Source organism: Bombus huntii, chromosome 1 (genome assembly GCF_024542735.1).
Source record: "Bombus huntii isolate Logan2020A chromosome 1, iyBomHunt1.1, whole genome shotgun sequence".
Lineage (NCBI taxonomy): Eukaryota > Metazoa > Arthropoda > Insecta > Hymenoptera > Apidae > Bombus > Bombus huntii.
The window spans coordinates 1,313,669-1,330,805 of record NC_066238.1 but is presented as its reverse complement, the minus strand read 5'-3'; the positions used below and the strand labels follow the sequence as shown (position 1 = coordinate 1,330,805).

The window sequence follows — 17,137 nt, the reverse complement described above, 5'->3', positions numbered from 1 at the left end:
AATTGTTTCATGTTCAGTTTCTTGTGATAGAAATATTCGATCGAAAAGTTCCAATTCTAACGTCTCTGCTAATTTCCGGCGATATTGGTTGCACAGGATAGATTCTACGGTCAGTTGAGTAACTTGCGAGTTTTTTACATTTCACCATGGAGGATCAAAGAACCTGTGTTAAATTTTCCGCAACGAATAAAATTAAACATAGCAAAGTCTCCAATAGTCCAAGCGAGCTACAAACAAAAAGTATCACGTCAGGTTAAATAAAAATTCCTTTTTTTGACCACTACGGTATCGTGCTTCATCTATTGCCATGGTTTGCTACAGCGAATAAGAAATGTTACTTGTGGAGAAATAGCTGATGAAGACTGCACCACCATGTAACATTTAAGAAGGAAAGAAGTTTTGTAGTATTTTTCATAGAAGATTTGAAAATAGAGAATATTGCAAAACATTTGCAAATTTGTATCTTTGAAATATTATAATAAAAATTCGCGTTTGTATATTTAATGTCTGGCATGTAACTTTTATTATCAATGTAAATATACTTTAACAATAATCTTGCGTTCGATAGCATTATGCACAAGGATACGTATGATCATATTGATGATATGAAATTGCAAGCTTAATGTTCTTTAATCATAATTATCAGATAAATCTTTTCCATCTGAACATTAATACCACGTTCGCAAAGGTTCAAGGAGAATTAAATTGACATAGTCGAAGCTTCGAGGCGAAGAGGTTATTCCTTCGCTTTTTCATCTTTCCAATTATGCAGGTAAGAGAAACGAACAGACCTGGATTATGGGGTGAAGTAGTGTTTGCGGAACGATTTTATCAACTTTGAAGATACGTTTCTCTTTATTTCATAGCTGAAATTCCTTCACCGTGCTCTAATCTGACGAATAGAATTAATTGAAACACTCGGAGAATTCTTAATTCATTGTCGGTTTGTTTCATTCTCGTTAGTCAGACTATTGAGGGGACAATAAGATAGCGAAATAAAGGGGATGGAGTCGTCGAAGGTAAAGGGAAACCTTTCTATATGGTCTCGCCCTAATGGCCACGAAGAACACCGTGCCAGGCGCAAACGAACCATCGAGTTACAAAACACAGTATTCTCATCACGAAATCTTCTACCGAGATAGAAGAGCTTCAGACCTGTCATCGAGTTCGCAAAAATTGAGACTAATAGCAGGATAAAGTTTCATTTGTGAGCTTCTCAGAAGACACACTAATCAACTTCGTGTTTCGTTAAGGGCCCAATCTCATCGCCCAGATATGTGATTAGAGTCTAACTTCTTACAGAACAAATAATATACTTTCATATGTCCGTTTATTGTAAGAAAGTAATATAAATGATGGTAAATTTTCAGGCAAATTTTAAAGACAGGATAACGCCGTTTTGTAGTATCGTCACTTTCTTTTACTTTTCAATTGAAATAATTTTCGCAGTGGATTAATTCACATTTATGTGACTGTATATGTAGTATCGTTTATTAGCTCGTAATTAAGATTTCATAATAAATAGTTAATTGACCTTAGCGTTTGTAATAGAAAAGTTCTTTCAATGTATTTTTATACGATCCTGCGTGAAACGTTAACTGAACTGTTCACAAGCCACGTTGATCAACTTCATAAATTGAAAAGCGGAAAAAAGTGACGTGACAAACATGAACGACATTGACAAGAAACGGAGAAATTGATAAATTAATAAAAAATGAAGTTGGTCAGTTTATATTCTGAGAGACTCCGCTATAAGTATAGTTGATCGCCCTGTTTTCGAACTAACTGGAAGACTAATTTTATCTTATTTTAATTATATCCTATGCGATAGAGAAAAATGTAGAGGAACAAAGAAGATGACTTACCAGTGGGACTCGGCGTCAGGGACTTCATGCTTACTTTCACGTGGATGTCGTACTGCTCGAAAAGTTTCAATTTCGGTCCTCTCGAGCTCTTCTGCAACATGTTAATAGATGAAGTCACTGCCTTCGTATATTCTCTGACAGCGAAGGACTTGTGCGGAACCATCATGCCCACCTGTTACATGAGAAAACACGAGTTAGTGAAACACGAGTCGAAAGCGGAACCGACGCTTAAAAATTTGTATCTCTATTGGGACACTTTAAACATCATTAAAGAGTTGTCGTTTATTTCAGAAATTAATCACACATTTATACTTTCCATACTAGTCACTGGAAATAAAATTTTTATTTCACTTTTGCTGAGACGAATTTAATCACGAATTTAATTATTCAAAAACTGTATAAATAATTTACCGTTCAGAACATCCAGTCGTTCTCGTTTTAAATATCGCGATGTAAATTTTAATAATAAACTATTCGCTCCTTTTTTATTTTATAGAAGTTGAGACTTGCTATAAAATTCACATTAGGAACCAGATGAAATATTTTAATTAGAAGTAATTTCGTGTTGCGAAATACATTGGCTATTACTTTAAATATCGCGATTGTAAATTCAATAAGAAATTATTAATTATTGTCTTAGTATACTAGAAGGAGTTGAAACTTGTTATTAGAAATATATTAGAAAGCTCGTACAATTTTAATTAGAAGAAAGTAACGTTATTATAGTAATAAAGTAGTCGTTTAATGTATTATATCGTTTTCAGAACTATTATCTAAATGTAAGAAGCGTGATATAATAGAACAGGCAAGTATTACGCATTCAAACAGACGAAAAAGTGCATCCAGGGTAGAGTGTTCACTTTGTTACGACGAGAATGGATCAGCGCGCACCTGTTGCGCAAATCGATCGCGCCAGATGAATGGTACGTAGGCAGAGAACGGACAGTAAGTTACATTTCTGCCTATCACTTTGCAAACTTTTCTCGATCGTACCATTGGCTACGTCTGAAATCGTTTAGAAGACACGAATGTTGTTAGTTTAAGACGGAAAATGATTTTCTTTTTCGTTTTAAAGATACCTATGATCTTTTTCGTAGCTTTTATGTATAGTAGAAAAAATGACGAATTATATTGTTCTATAAAATAAGAATTTTCTTTCCGAATTATATAACAACCATAAGGATTTGTCAGTCATTTTTATATCTTTTATATGACAAAAAAAAAAAAAAACGATTTAAGAACGTGTAAGGGTTGCTCGATTATAAATCGATTCGAACTTATTTGTAATTAGTAATTTGCATTATTATCTAATTCGTTAAGATTAGAAATTTGAAGGGGAAAGGGAGAAAGGACTTTTGGGAGAAAAGAAGAAAAAGACTTGAGAAAGAAAGAGGAAGGAGAAAAATAACAAGAAATAGTTTTAAGTTTCAAATTGAATAAGATTCGAGGTCTATGTGTTCACGAAGAAATATCACAAATTTCATCGTATCTTCGAAAGTTCTGCTAATTTTTGATATTCATAGATTCAGAATGTATAACGACGACTTCATCCGATATTATAATCTCAAATCCGTAAACTATTCGACGATCGTTTTAGCTCCGTTTTAGAAGTTGAAAACGCCGAGTGAACTATAATTGAGACATACTTTCGAAAAGTTCGCAGTTCTTCGAGAAGAAGGAACATCCTTCTCTTTTTGCGCTACTCCTGCCTGAAATATATGTTTAATTAGAAATGTAAATCATCCTGCCTTTACAATTAGACATCGCGACCCAGTTCTCTACGCGGAGCGTGCCGCCATAATTGCCGCCGTTTTCGCGGCAGTTTAACTTAATGCTTTAAAAATTGGGTTCCCTTTTCCCGCTTTCCCCTATCTACTCGTTTTGCTCTTCTGTTCGTTCGTTTCTCTCGCTGTTAAATTTCAGTTACTTTTTTTTTTCATCGCCTTTCACTTCATTTTTTTTTTTCCCGAGCCCTTCCTTCCCATTCCATTCCTCAAACCTTAATTTTGCCCCTCTTTGTCACGTTTTTATTGCATTCGCTGATGTCTTTTTCCTTTCCCCTGGATTTTTCATTTTATACATGTTGTGTCATTTTCTGTCTACTCGCGTCTCGAATTTTCTCATTTTCATGTTTTTTTCTCTTTCATATCGTACAAACCCATTTACCCTCCTGGTTTTTGCTAATATGTCTCGGTGCTCAAGTCTGTTCCTCGTTTATTACGAGTACCAACACGGCTGTAGCATAATTTATACGTTTCACTAAGTTCATTTTATCCCGTGAAATTGAATTTAACATTACTTTTAAGGAGGAGTTCTCGACAAATAAAATTCCCCAACAAGGTAAATTCGGAGATAGATAGCCAGTTTTTAAAACTAATTTGGGAAACGAATCTCGAAAGTGGCATAAGATTCGTTTGAAAACTAAAACAGAATAAACTAAGAATTGAAATCTATGAGATACCTAGGCTGAAGAATAGAGGAAAGTTTGGAATCGATATCCTATGAATTTTAACATTCTTTATACCAGAAATGTGTCACGGTATTGCCAACAATTTTTTATTCTATGGCATACATGTATTATATTTGCATTTTGTAAAATTATCCTGTCTTTTTATATTCCCTATTTTACAAACTTTCTTTCGCGCACCACTGTATACCCTCTTGAAAAACTAAACTTCAACAATTTCAACTTCTCATTATTTATAGCTCCGTTAAAAAGATTATTTTCCTATCAGAATTTAACCATCCATTGCCGTATCTTTCTGTACCATCTATTCGAAGAAATACACAGTAGCATCTCAGCGAGAAATCTTCCATCATTTCGTAGATGTAGTTCTAAGAATAAAATCGCCGTAGATGACGAGAACCGTACCCATAGCGATCTCGACGTTAATTGTTGTCTGGCAGTGAAAAGTGTGCATTACGATGATTAAACGTCAGTTGGAGGACTGATCGAGAGCGATAGATCGTGCCGTCGAAAATGGAGAGTAATGGCGACCGCCGCGTGGGACGGAATAATTACTCGAGGGAGTCCGGCAGGCTTTTCCGTGGCGCGTTTAAAGCGATTATCTTGGCGAGTTATACTTGGCGGAAGAAGTTCGTAATTACCGCGGGGATAGTATTTCAGCCAGCAGCCGTTCAGAGAGAAAGAGAGAGAGAGAGAGAGAGAGAGTGAGAGAAAGGCCAATTGAAAAAAAGCTTCGCGCGAACCGGCTGTCATTGCCGCGTAATTAGCGGACAACGTGACGACGATTATTCTTCGGAGATTCAATTAATTCTCTGAATTTTCCCTATTCTGGGAAAATGGTGTGAAAGTGTCACAATTTTCTTACCATTATGGTATGAAAGAAGAACTGGAATCTTCGTTCTTTCAGTTAATCTTTTACGATTCTGTATGATTTGAGTTAAATGTGTATCTTTAGAATTCTCTATTTCGTTCCTTTATAAATATATTATCGTATAGAAAATGATCGTGGAAGCAATTGTTAATGTGTAGACTGTTTAAGATTTAAATAAAAAATTCTAATAAACTACAACGTTCTTTCTGTCCGTAGATTAACAAACTTTTAATCGTAGAGGATTACATAACAAAATATCGATAGAATATCGTTATTGTTAATAGTTTATCAACTTGTTTCAAACGATGAAACGAAACATTGTCGGAGAAAAAATCTATACTTAAATCTGAATCTACTCGTATTTTATATAGAGAGTTTTATAGGTGGGATCCGTCTTAAACTTAGGGAAAGCACATCAACATCTTCTAAAATTAAGGAGATTTCTTTTATGTCCATTTTATTTCGAGTGGTTTCGAAGCGAAGGGCCCAATGATACCATTAAACTTCGAAAGTTTCAACTTCCAAGAGAAATTTCATCCCGTAACAGTAATATCAGCGAATTAAAGGAGAAGTTCGTTCTGATCATTTTCGAGTAGGTGCATTACTGTGGAAGAGCAAGATATATCCACTATCTTCAACTAAAAGCTATCTTCTCGAAACTGGTTACATGTTACGGAAATATCCTACCTATAAATACGATCGTTCGATTCAAGAGAATCCTCCGGCGAACTCATTGTTTATTAAATAAGATCGGTCCGTCTTGGACGACAAGACGCCATACTGGCGAAGGTAGGACAAATCCTGCAGAGAAATTTTCTTAGTATCTGGAAACGTTGAATTTTTTATCGATCCCTCTTCAAAAAGGGACTGAAGTCGTTTCGAGACTCGAACGAAGAAAGTCAAAGAAAAAAAGAGGAAATCGCTTTTAGCCTGGGAAAGATCCGTCTTCAGATAGGAATTCTAGCTGTGGAATGTTGTCCTGATTACTGCTGTTCAAACTATTGGTAGAAGAAAATTATCGGGAATACCAGAGAAGGAGCAGAAACATACGAAGGAACGGGGTCATCTAATTTCATCGTTCCAAGCGTCCTTCTTCGATTTCTGGAGCTAAGAACGCGCGAATGAAACGAGTGGTAATATAATTGCTCGTTCTTCACGAGATTCGTCGTAACAAAGAGCGACATTACAGGAAGATGCACATTAATAAATGCGAAGATCAAGCTACATATCTCTAGGGTAACATTTATCAGTATTTTTCAAATGTATAGTGATAAAGAATAACGTTAGAAATAAAATTTGTTCAACTTGTTTGCGGGTTAACGTTTTCTAGTGTTTCTCAAATCTAAAACTACTGAGATATCTTCCTTAAAAAAATGTGACATCTGACGTATTACATTTCGATGAGAATAATTTTCAAGCCATGCTTTGATTTGTTCTCCCTGTAAAGTGATAGAAAAAGTAATCAGTTCCAAAGGTATTTATTCTACAAATTAACCGCGTCGTCGTCATACATCAAGCTTGAGCGAAGAACTGTGTTTTCACGGATGGTGAGAATCTCTTTAAGAAAATAGGAATTCTAGAACATCTCGACTCAAAGCGTTCCTATATAACTACTTCCTTTACCAGTTACGTTGCCAGTCATATTCAAAGGAGTTTCAGTTTCCAGATTATTCCAAGTTAAATTTCTATCCCTCTATTATCGCTCTAATCTAAAAGCTAATCTAAAACTCGGAACACTTCGAATATAATAAATTCTCTCCAGACATATGCGCTTCGTTTGTTTCTATTCAGAGACTAGATCAGCAAAAATAAAATAATTATTAAAATCTCGTACAGCGAAGCTGAAAGGAAGCGTTTCATTCAGAGCTATTTCAGCTTAACGCGATAAACCAGATACCGTAAAGTTTCATCTCGCGTTAGTCTCTGTTGCCTCCTCCCCTAATTTCCTTAAATCTCTAAATGAACGTTGGAACACTAATGATCCCATTCGCTTGCAGCGTCGGTGTCAAAATTTGCGCGTCTATGATTACGATCCACGGTAAGCAGATTCCAACTGTGATAACAGCGTCTAACGTTCCAACGATCGAGAAAATTTTCATTCGTGAAATGCTACTTACTTTCAAGGTGTTGGAGTTGTTCCCGTCAGCGGAGTGTGGCGCGATGGTGACTTTCGGTATGGATGGCGGCGTGGTGCTAGTAGTCGTGGTAAACGGTCTCTGCCTCGTAGAATTTGGGAATCTCGCGTCGCCAAGTCTTACACCCGAGTGACCTCGTCCACCGGACAGTCCGGTGCCTTTCGCGTGTGTTCCGCGATCGCTGGTGCCGATTTGAATGCCACTGCCACCCCTCGTCACGCCACTACTCTGGAGGCTACCAGCCACCGGCAGAAGTGACACCAACACGAACAGAAGCCACCTCATTTTTTCGCCACGTTTCCGGAATGCTTGTTAAGGGCTCGAGCCAGCCCTTTCGTGGGTATGTCGTCCAGTTGCCTCGCTGCTATCACACGCCCTGCTTCCATTCAGGAAGGTGGATAGCTCAGTCACGACGTGATGTCGTTCTCGCGTCCGACTGGGCATTTCTAACTTTTCCACGACCCCTCATCGTGTGCTCGAGACCCTGAAACGGAGATTATCAGGGTTAGAGGTTAACTTTTGGTCCAAAGGATAAAAGTATCGAATATAGCGTGAACAACATATTGGATCGAATAGACGTAACAGACGTAAATGCACGGGTAAATGATCGTTACTGACACGGTGAAACGTATTTAGTATAAATTTGTTAATATGCAAATTTTAGACCTTCTTTCGGCCATAACTGTATTTTGGGATTAGAGCTATAGTGGTCTTGAATGGATACTTTCGAAACAATTTGTGAAAAATATATGTATAAATGATATTTGAGCGTTAAATATTCGTGTTGCTGTTTAGCAATATGTTGAAAATGACAACGTGAGTTCGTGCTCGCCATCCATATGCAGATGCGTTAGTTATAAGAAATATTATAGCAATTAGAGGATAATCCTAGTTAGATAGATTTAATCGATGGGCTTAAGATGTCTTTTCGTTTTTATCCCTAGTTTTTGTAAGCGCGTGCAATAAAGGTTTTTTTGGCTCAGAACGGTGTGATAGATTTATCCATTCAATAAAATAATAATTATCCTGATCTTACCTCTGTGTATAGAAATAACAACGCAATATTTTTTCTGCAATTCGCGAGGCACCTTAAGTAATAATCTTACAAGGCTAACATTAATCCTTCATATTTAAAAAGTTCGAATAGTAGGATGACAGACAAAATTCTCTGAATAAATCAAATATTTCTTTGCAATGTACATTTCAATTTCATCTCGCATTTCACTGTGCTCATTTGCAATTTTGCATTTTTTAAGAGTAGTTTTTATTTAGTAGATTTGCTTCGTCTTAATTTACCAGTTAAATATCGTTATCCCCTTGTCTGCTCGAGGGAAAGAAATTACATTACGCTGAAGGGATATACGGATTGGCACGTTCGATACTAATTAATTGCTTCGCATGAACGTAACTGGTGTTATTAAATTTTCATCATCGATGAAGCGATAGCACCATTATACAATAATACGAAATTCGTAACACGGATTTTGACGCGTAAAAGGGTATGAAAGTGCCGCGGAAAATTGCCTTGTAAATTCTAATGTAGTCGCGTGACTATCGAGTATCGTATATTCCGATGAATTTTGTGATGAATAGGAATTACAAATAATTATCGCAATGCAACGATTTCGAACGATACATACGCTTGCTATATCACTTACTTCTATAAAGTTTTATCACGTAATTTTGACGATTTTACAAATCTTATTCTCCCAATTTTTAGATAGTATAATAACAAATAGACTGCCGATGTTTATGTAGATTCATATTGTAATAAACGCGATTCAGGAAATGCTTTATCTACCGGATATTAAAGTAAGTATTATAATTTGGATATTCTACGTATTTTTGCACATTGTGTGCATTTTTGGCAATCTTGAATTTTTCATAAATGCATAACAATCCTCAATACAGCAATAAAATTTATTATTATTGTCATATTATCTAATACGGTCGTTTCTAACGTTGCAATTTATTATGATCGATTGTGTTTATTGCAATAAATCGCGATATTCTAAATCTGTTCCGCGTGTACATTTTTTTAAGAAGACGACAAACATGTAACAAATGTCGGTGGTCGTTCAAAGAAATTAATGAACAGAGTATAGTGGCTAGAATATTAATTGCCAACAGAGAGGGCCAACTTGTGCTTTAAACGCGAAGCTCGCAAAGTGGATTTTTTGAATAATGATTCGCAAGATAAATGTTGAAGAAACTCTTGTGCATCGGTTCGGGCAATTTGTTAGCGTGAAAAAATGAGCGCTTCTTTAAATATGTATTTGAATCTAATACACGAGAGAGCTATGCTAATGTAGAGCCAATTACCTGTGGTCGCTTTTATTGTCTTGAATAATTTGAGCATTATAGACGCAGATTTTAGAAGTAAATGTTGCGATGTTGCAAACGTGACAAATTTTATAAATACAAAAATGTAAGGAATATGATATACCCCTTAAATAACAAATTCACGTGTATACAATCTTCATTCGTGAAACTTTTGATTGTTTTTTTTTTTGGTATTTTATATTTATATGCTGCTTTATTGTCTGATATCATTTTAAATATTATCATATCGAAAGTGCATGAACGAAAACATGATAAATATAAAAATGTTTCATTAACGAAACTTTTGACTGCTTTTAATATTCCATGTATGAAATGTAATATTTTAACAATATCAAATATTTTTTTTTATCACAATCTTACCAAGTGCTCGTAAAACGTGATTTTATTGTTCTTTCAACTTGACGTATTCACAGTGCTTGGCATTCACAAAGCACTGGATGCCCTTAAGAACGTACTCCACACGTGCAGTCATTGAAGGTACTCATTCTGAAGCACTCACGTTTCCAAGAACTTTATTTTCCAAACAATTCATCCCTTTTTAATACGCGGAACCCTTTTGCAATTGCATTTGGGACAAAAAATCTATTGTATGAAAAGTAGATATACTTACACCTTTAGCATTATTTAAATATATATATAAAGCAGTGCCCCGTATAGAATTTAATTTAATTTTTAGATTTTAGGTTGTCACGAATCCTAGTCGGGTTTCTAGTTTTCGCGTCGGTTTTTCCTCTTCAAGCTCCTTTTGCTGTTTGTTTCAAACATTGTGCAAACGCACACCAAAATTTGACGATGAATAAATTGTAGATTTTTTTGCGTAAAAGGAGGGTGGATGGGTCGCGGTTAGGGTGGGCCTTCTTCATTCGCAACACCTTTTCGCGGTGAAATCCGGACAATTAGTATTATTTGATACATAATTCCTAATTGTATCAACTATACAACAAAGTAATTAACTACATAATCGGTATAACGATTAATTACATGGCAAGTAATATGACCTAATTGGCTGCTACCATGACTAGGTTTCATATCAATGCATCTATGATATAATATTAGTGAAATATAATTCAGATATAATTTAAAAGCGTAACCAATAATACTTTACTTTTGTAACAAGTAACTTTTGGTACTTAATAAAATATAAATAAGAATGGGGTATTCTAGAATTAAATAACTCCGTACAAAGCATCGTAGCTGTCGTTACCAATTGAGGATTAAGATCTTAAACCTAAGTATGTGTATAGCTTCATCAGGACCAGAAACGCTAAGTACGTTGAAGAACGGCACACAGAAACCGAGATTGCGGTGGTGGCTCTCTTGAAATTGCACATCAAACGCTAGTTATGGCGAAACAATTCGTTTGCCGCTTTACGATAATTATCCTGATGGTACGTAGCCGACGTTTGTGTGATTAATTCACGCGTGCGCACGTTGCAAGAGATATTTGAGCAAGATTGCAGCTCTGGAGCTTTTTGCTGCGATAACACGAGCCATTTTCAACGTATTACTGTAATTTTTGCTCTCGAGCTGCCGTATTTGCGTTTCACGAATGCGAGAAGTTCTGTGTAAACAATAATCCACAGAATAATACTTTAACGTGATTATCTTTCAGCTTATTTTACGCGACTAATCCTATTACGGCGTGAAACTCGAACTGATCATTGCAATATGAAAATATTACAACGCGAAATCTTGTCCTTTATTTTATTCGAAATGATGCGTGTAAAATTACAAGCTTCGTGCGTTACATTCTGTCAAACTGGGATGACGCGTTAAAGATGGAAACCAAAAGGCTTAGTTGCGAACGCGATATGAGAAGAATCTAGCGAATTTTCAACGGAGACGCGTGATATTCGATGATTCGATATGCAAATGTATTCTCGATTTTTATCTGACCCAGTTATGCGTTTCATGCAAGTGTCTCGGATATTCGGGAGAAAATATCTCAGTGCGGTTATAGAAAAATGAAAATTAATCATTGGTTTTATGACCAGTATTAAGTATTTCAAGTACTTGAATTATCACCTGCTGGCCGAAAATTGCTTTTCCATGTATGCTTGACAACAGACACACACAGACGAGATAAAAATACGAAGCTCATACAGACTATATTCGAGGAAGAGAATATCAATTTTATGGGACTTCAAGTTTAAAATTAAATATTTCAATTCTACATTTTTTAACTTTTCCTTTTTCTCGTCCTCGTCATTTCGAGGTTCTTTTCCTTTCTCTTGTGGTTTTTTGTTTTCTTCCTTCCTTTGCGATTCCTAATTTTCTCTATTTTCTTGGATCCTTGGATTTTAAAGTTTTATGTCAGACTGAAGTAGTTCAAAGTATTTCTCCTTCTTTTTTTATGCATTCAATTTCTGAAGTGAAACAGCTTTTTAGTGTCTTTTTCAATAAGATACTTATGCATGCATGGTTTAAAAATATAACTATAATACATTATACAGGTTGTCGTCTATAAAAATTATATAATTATGCAACACACGCATCTAGTTATTACAAAACATGGCACATTGCTAGTAACTTCGTGATTTAATATGTAAGGTGGTTGCCTAAAGGCGAACACTCACTATTAGCCTTAATCAAGCCTTTAGGGGACGTTAGTACACTATATCAACTCTCGATAGACGCCTATAGAGACTGTTACTACTCAAAGGGTTAATAGTGCTATAACATGTACACGAAATATCAAAGTCAGTCAATATCAATTAATATTATTACAGCCACTATCGGGACAATTTATAAAATAATATGATATTAGCTTTATCTTCTATCGATATTCCGTGAATCTTATAGATCATAAATTATAACTATCTATAATAAGTATTAACTTATTGTAAATAAACAGCCATGTCACTGCGCCACGCCAGAAAAATTACTGAAAATTCTCAACGCGAGAATTGATTGTAATTTCAACAAATAAATAAAAAAAAAAAATATTCCGTGAATTTCAAAACTTTACAAAAAAGTAAATGAATTTTTATATAGACTTTTAATATCTTTTATATATATTTATTTTTATCGAATAAAAAGGAAGAATGCTCGATTGTTGTATGGAATGTTGTTGTATTTGGAATATGTCTCGAATCGTGTCGTGTCGTAGTCGATATGTGTCGAAGGATCGCAGGTTGTATTCTAGTCGCGACAAGCAGACACGAGTCACGCGGAATTTTCATTGTTCCCGAACGTCGAAGTTGCCGCGTTAAAAGCGCCAGTTGCTTGCCTCGTGTCGCGTTCGCGTTCATTTACGCGCATCAGTATCATTTAATATGAAATGTACGGTCTATCGAACTATTCCCGAGATGTAGAACTCACCATAATTTCTCGTAAACGCGTAGAAGCGCCACGAAACAAATGGATCAAATTTCGTTAACGAGAACTACGATCCAGCTGCTCGAAGCACGTTTAATTTTATTTGTCAGGGCTCTGACTACAAGTGACTAAATGTAAAACCCACAAGACTATAAGGTAATGGTGATTAATTGAGTGGTGAAACTAACATGTTATTTTTAAGGCGACGAGTTTGAAACATATAACACAATATAGCCTGGCTATACAACGAAAACACTTTTTTAACGTTAAAACTTTGATGTCGTAAAGAACGATGCCAATGCTGAATGTGAAATATTCTTGATAAAATTTTCAGACTTGCATGAACCAGATCTCAACTTTACCTGAATTCTTGCTCAGAATTCTACAATTCGAACACCCCATCCACGTTAAGAATATTCGGAGCAATTTTTCTACGGTTATAATATCTGTAAGACTAAAAAGAAAATACCCCACTGATCTCACTAAAAAAATAAAAAAGTCAAACTCGAAGATGGTATCTCGCTGGGGGTAGCCATTCGCGTGTTATTTAACAATTAAATTAGAAAATTTTACCGAATGGACAATTTTACCAGCTGGACAAATTGTAAAGTACAATTTAAATAATAAAAAGATAATATCTGTGAGAAACTATAACAATTTTAAGAGTAACTCGATTGTAATATTTTGCTAGAAGGCCGTAAAGAAACTCATACAGTACGACCAAACAGTTTCAAAAGAATATATTTCTTTTCTGTAAGAAAAGGACACAATTTGAAATTGCTTATGCTTAAATATCCAGATTAAATTTCCCGTACTTTCCTCAATTTATAAATTATTATTAAAATATAATTATATTATAATATAATTATTATATTAAAGTAGCAGAAGAGAAGCAGAAGATTATTTCGTAGAAGGAAATAATCAAGTATTCTTGATGAAATTTTTGTTGCACGATGAATTCAATTAAAAACGTCTCGGCGGTAGATGCACACGGTCCTTTCGCTAAATTCTAGGTGCTTGCACGAGATTGCAAGTTGAAGATCTCTCGAGATTGTTTCAAGTTTGCTCGTTGCGACGGTTGCGTGAATAATTCTTGTTCTCGGACAACGAATATCTCCTTGCTTTTCCGTGGTGGAACAAAAGGCTAGCAGCTCGCATTCAAACCTCGCGAGATCCTTCCGACGTGTTGGAAAATGATATTCTCTGTGTCGATAGTTGCTGTCGAGTAGTAAACTTCCTGTGGTCGCTGAATTAGGGGGATAATTAGCTTCCAGCGTGAATTTCGTCTGCTTAGTAATATTTCAAACACGTGTTCTTGTACCATTATCAGAAGAGACGAAGTTAGATGTGCAGAGAAGCGTTACTTGTGTCAGTTGTAAATTGTAATAGTTCGGTGAATTCTCGTTGCTTGACAAAGCTTGTGTTACAAGTAAGCTTTAATTGATATTCCATAGACAACGTCAATTGCCAAGTCGCTAATGAAAAATATTCTACGAGCCAACGAGTTTCTTTTCGACGATATGTTGTAATTGGGTTGACAATTGGGTTGTAAATAATTTTTAGCAACGGTAGAACTAAATTTTTTTTAGAATTAGCGAGTTTTGTTAGAGAATTTTGTGAGAATATTTCATAAAAGAAATTGTAAGGCTTAATAATCTTTTTCTCTTAATATTAATTTATTAAGATCTATTAATTCAAATGATTTAATAATTTATTACACGATTTCGAAATAAATAAAATTGAATATAGGGAAACTTACACGCAGATAAAAATACAATTTTTTGAATCTTATTTAAATTTTATAGAGAAAATCATCTACATTTCTGAACAACTTAAAAATCTAGAGAAGTAACGGAGAAATAACATCAAGAGTAAAACACCGAGAAGAGAATTTCAAAAATTTGAGATTGGACGGCTACGAAGCAAAGAGCGCCTCCATCAACGAAGATATAATAAGCCTTAACACATGAGAATTCGTTGGACAGAATCTGTGATGTCTACATAATGACCTTAGAGTTCCTCAGGTATTCTGGAATTCTAAATGGCTTTTGTCAGAAATCTGATAATGACAATTTCATGTGAGTTGAGCAGCAAAGTTGTACGTGAATGTGACACGTTATACGCGAACCAAACATTGTCCGGGTACAGTAACCAGCTGTATGATGCCCTAAATTGAAGCATCTAGCAAAGCTTAAGCCAGTAAGTAAGTCAGCAATACTATGGCTCGTTTCAGAGTTCTCTCCATTTCCAGTACAGATTGAGGCAAAGTTGTGATAATGTGACATAGAACCCTGATACATCTGTCATCTCAAATTTGTTGAATTTCTATTAATTTGGTCGTCAATTTTCTGAAATACCTAAATTTTTAACATAACGTAATTTTAGGGTATCGTCGTATTATTCAGATGTTATTACTGTGTCAATTTATATTTTCTTGCTATTTTTTAATACAATAAATATACAATAAAGTCGATTTTTGGCATCAAAATAATTCAAAAAGTTTCTATGTACAAATGTTGATTCAGATCTGTCTTTCACGTTGTGTGGAATTTAATTTTGCGCTAGAAGCCACTTTACTCCGCTGTACGTACTTGGCCAAGTAGCAAGGAAAGCGCAATGACGTATCGCAGTGTCACTCGCCAAACAAAATTCCACAATGAAAAATGTTCAAGACATATATATAGGATACATTGCTGGTTATATCTTATTTAACATTTTATATTACAATACGTAAACTGCGAATGAAATAAAAGATTTATAACGAAATAACTAGCAAATAGAATGAGAGAGAAACAAATTTCTTTATAGTAAATAAACAAACTCTTCGCTTCAGAAGATATTCTACGAATTAATTAAGGTTTATGATACGACTATTATTACATGGGTACTAGTTCCCATTCATCATTCTATAAATTATCAACTCTCTGACTCACCCAAAAGCTCTTGAAATTCTCGTCGCTACACCATCCATCAAGCTCGGAAACGGAAGACTTTGTCATTTCTCTGTTAAATTCGAATAGCAATTTACGCCTAAACGTATCATTATTATCAGATTAATTCAACTTCCTGTCACACAACATATTTGTCGACAACCTCAAACATTTGCCTTCGTGATACCGTCATTTTACATTATATACCGACATTACACAATGCTGTCCAACTAGAACATACCATGTCAATATCCTCGCGTCAACGTAAATTTATTACGAAACACTGAAGAAGCAGTCACATCAGCCTAAGCTTCATTAGCTGTCTTATCAAAAGCGATTAAAACATATTCTATTGTACAAACTGTCCAATGTTCGAAAGCGCTGATGAGACGTGTTAAAATGATTGAATTTGTAATGTGGACGAAATTATTTTCAGCAAAGTTATTTTCAATAATTAAAAATTTTATGTCGCAATCCATTTGTATAGTTGGAACCAGAAGTCAGGGTCTATAAATTATTTTTGTAGCTTCAGAAACTTTGCATTTCACGCGAATTGCCAAGTTGAAAACTACTAAGCGGTCGACCGATACTTGCTATTTTCGTTATTCATTAGAAATTAATGCCGAAATAAGCAATAATAATATCATTATTTACATAAAGCTTTCTTTTAAGATGGCAGATATCTGAACTAATTTTTCCTAAATTATTTTAAATTTTCAAAGTAATTATAAATTATCTGTTCGTAGTAATATGTGAATTTATCGCTTCCAAAAATTAGTTTACCTCTTTTTTCCAAACAATGTAGGCTCGCTCTTTGTCACGTAACTGTAAAAATAGGGCACAGCGATTCTCGTTACTAACCAAAAGTCATAACAGTAAATCAAGTCATATAGCACTGCGTGACGAGATATATCGATACGAAATGATTGAGTCGAAATCACGGTACCTGACATCTGCATACTCAACAGCGAATGGATATGTCATGGTAAACCCATGACATGGGACACAAGTAATTGCAGGACACATAATCCGTACCCCCTTAAGCCTAGTTTCTCAGGTGACGTGCTGACTATCCTGCTAACGTCTCAGTTATCAAGGTAGGTGAAACGTTCCTTATTCAACGATTTCTTATTCGTAACTTCATCTACTTTCGCAATTTATAGCGACATGAGCATATTATAGTGTGTGACAAATGTGAATTAGATTGC

At 35.1% G+C, this 17,137-nt stretch overlaps 1 protein-coding gene across 11 annotated transcripts in view; it reads right to left on the bottom strand.

The window, feature by feature from the left end:
* Window positions 1-17,137, bottom strand: part of LOC126871575 (glutamate receptor ionotropic, NMDA 2B) — a 320,578-nt gene that overhangs the window by 178,709 nt on the left and 124,732 nt on the right. For 10 of the 11 annotated variants that reach the window (XM_050630551.1, XM_050630543.1, XM_050630554.1 and 7 more), the window contains exons 3-4: window positions 7,321-7,822; window positions 1,866-2,037 (exon numbers count right to left, since the gene is read on the bottom strand). In XM_050630551.1, coding sequence (XP_050486508.1) covers window positions 1,866-2,037; window positions 7,321-7,623 — 475 coding nt within the window. In that variant the 5' untranslated portion in view covers window positions 7,624-7,822. The remainder of the gene's footprint in view (window positions 1-1,865; window positions 2,038-7,320; window positions 7,823-17,137) is intronic. The other variant, XM_050630600.1, reaches the window with a different exon arrangement.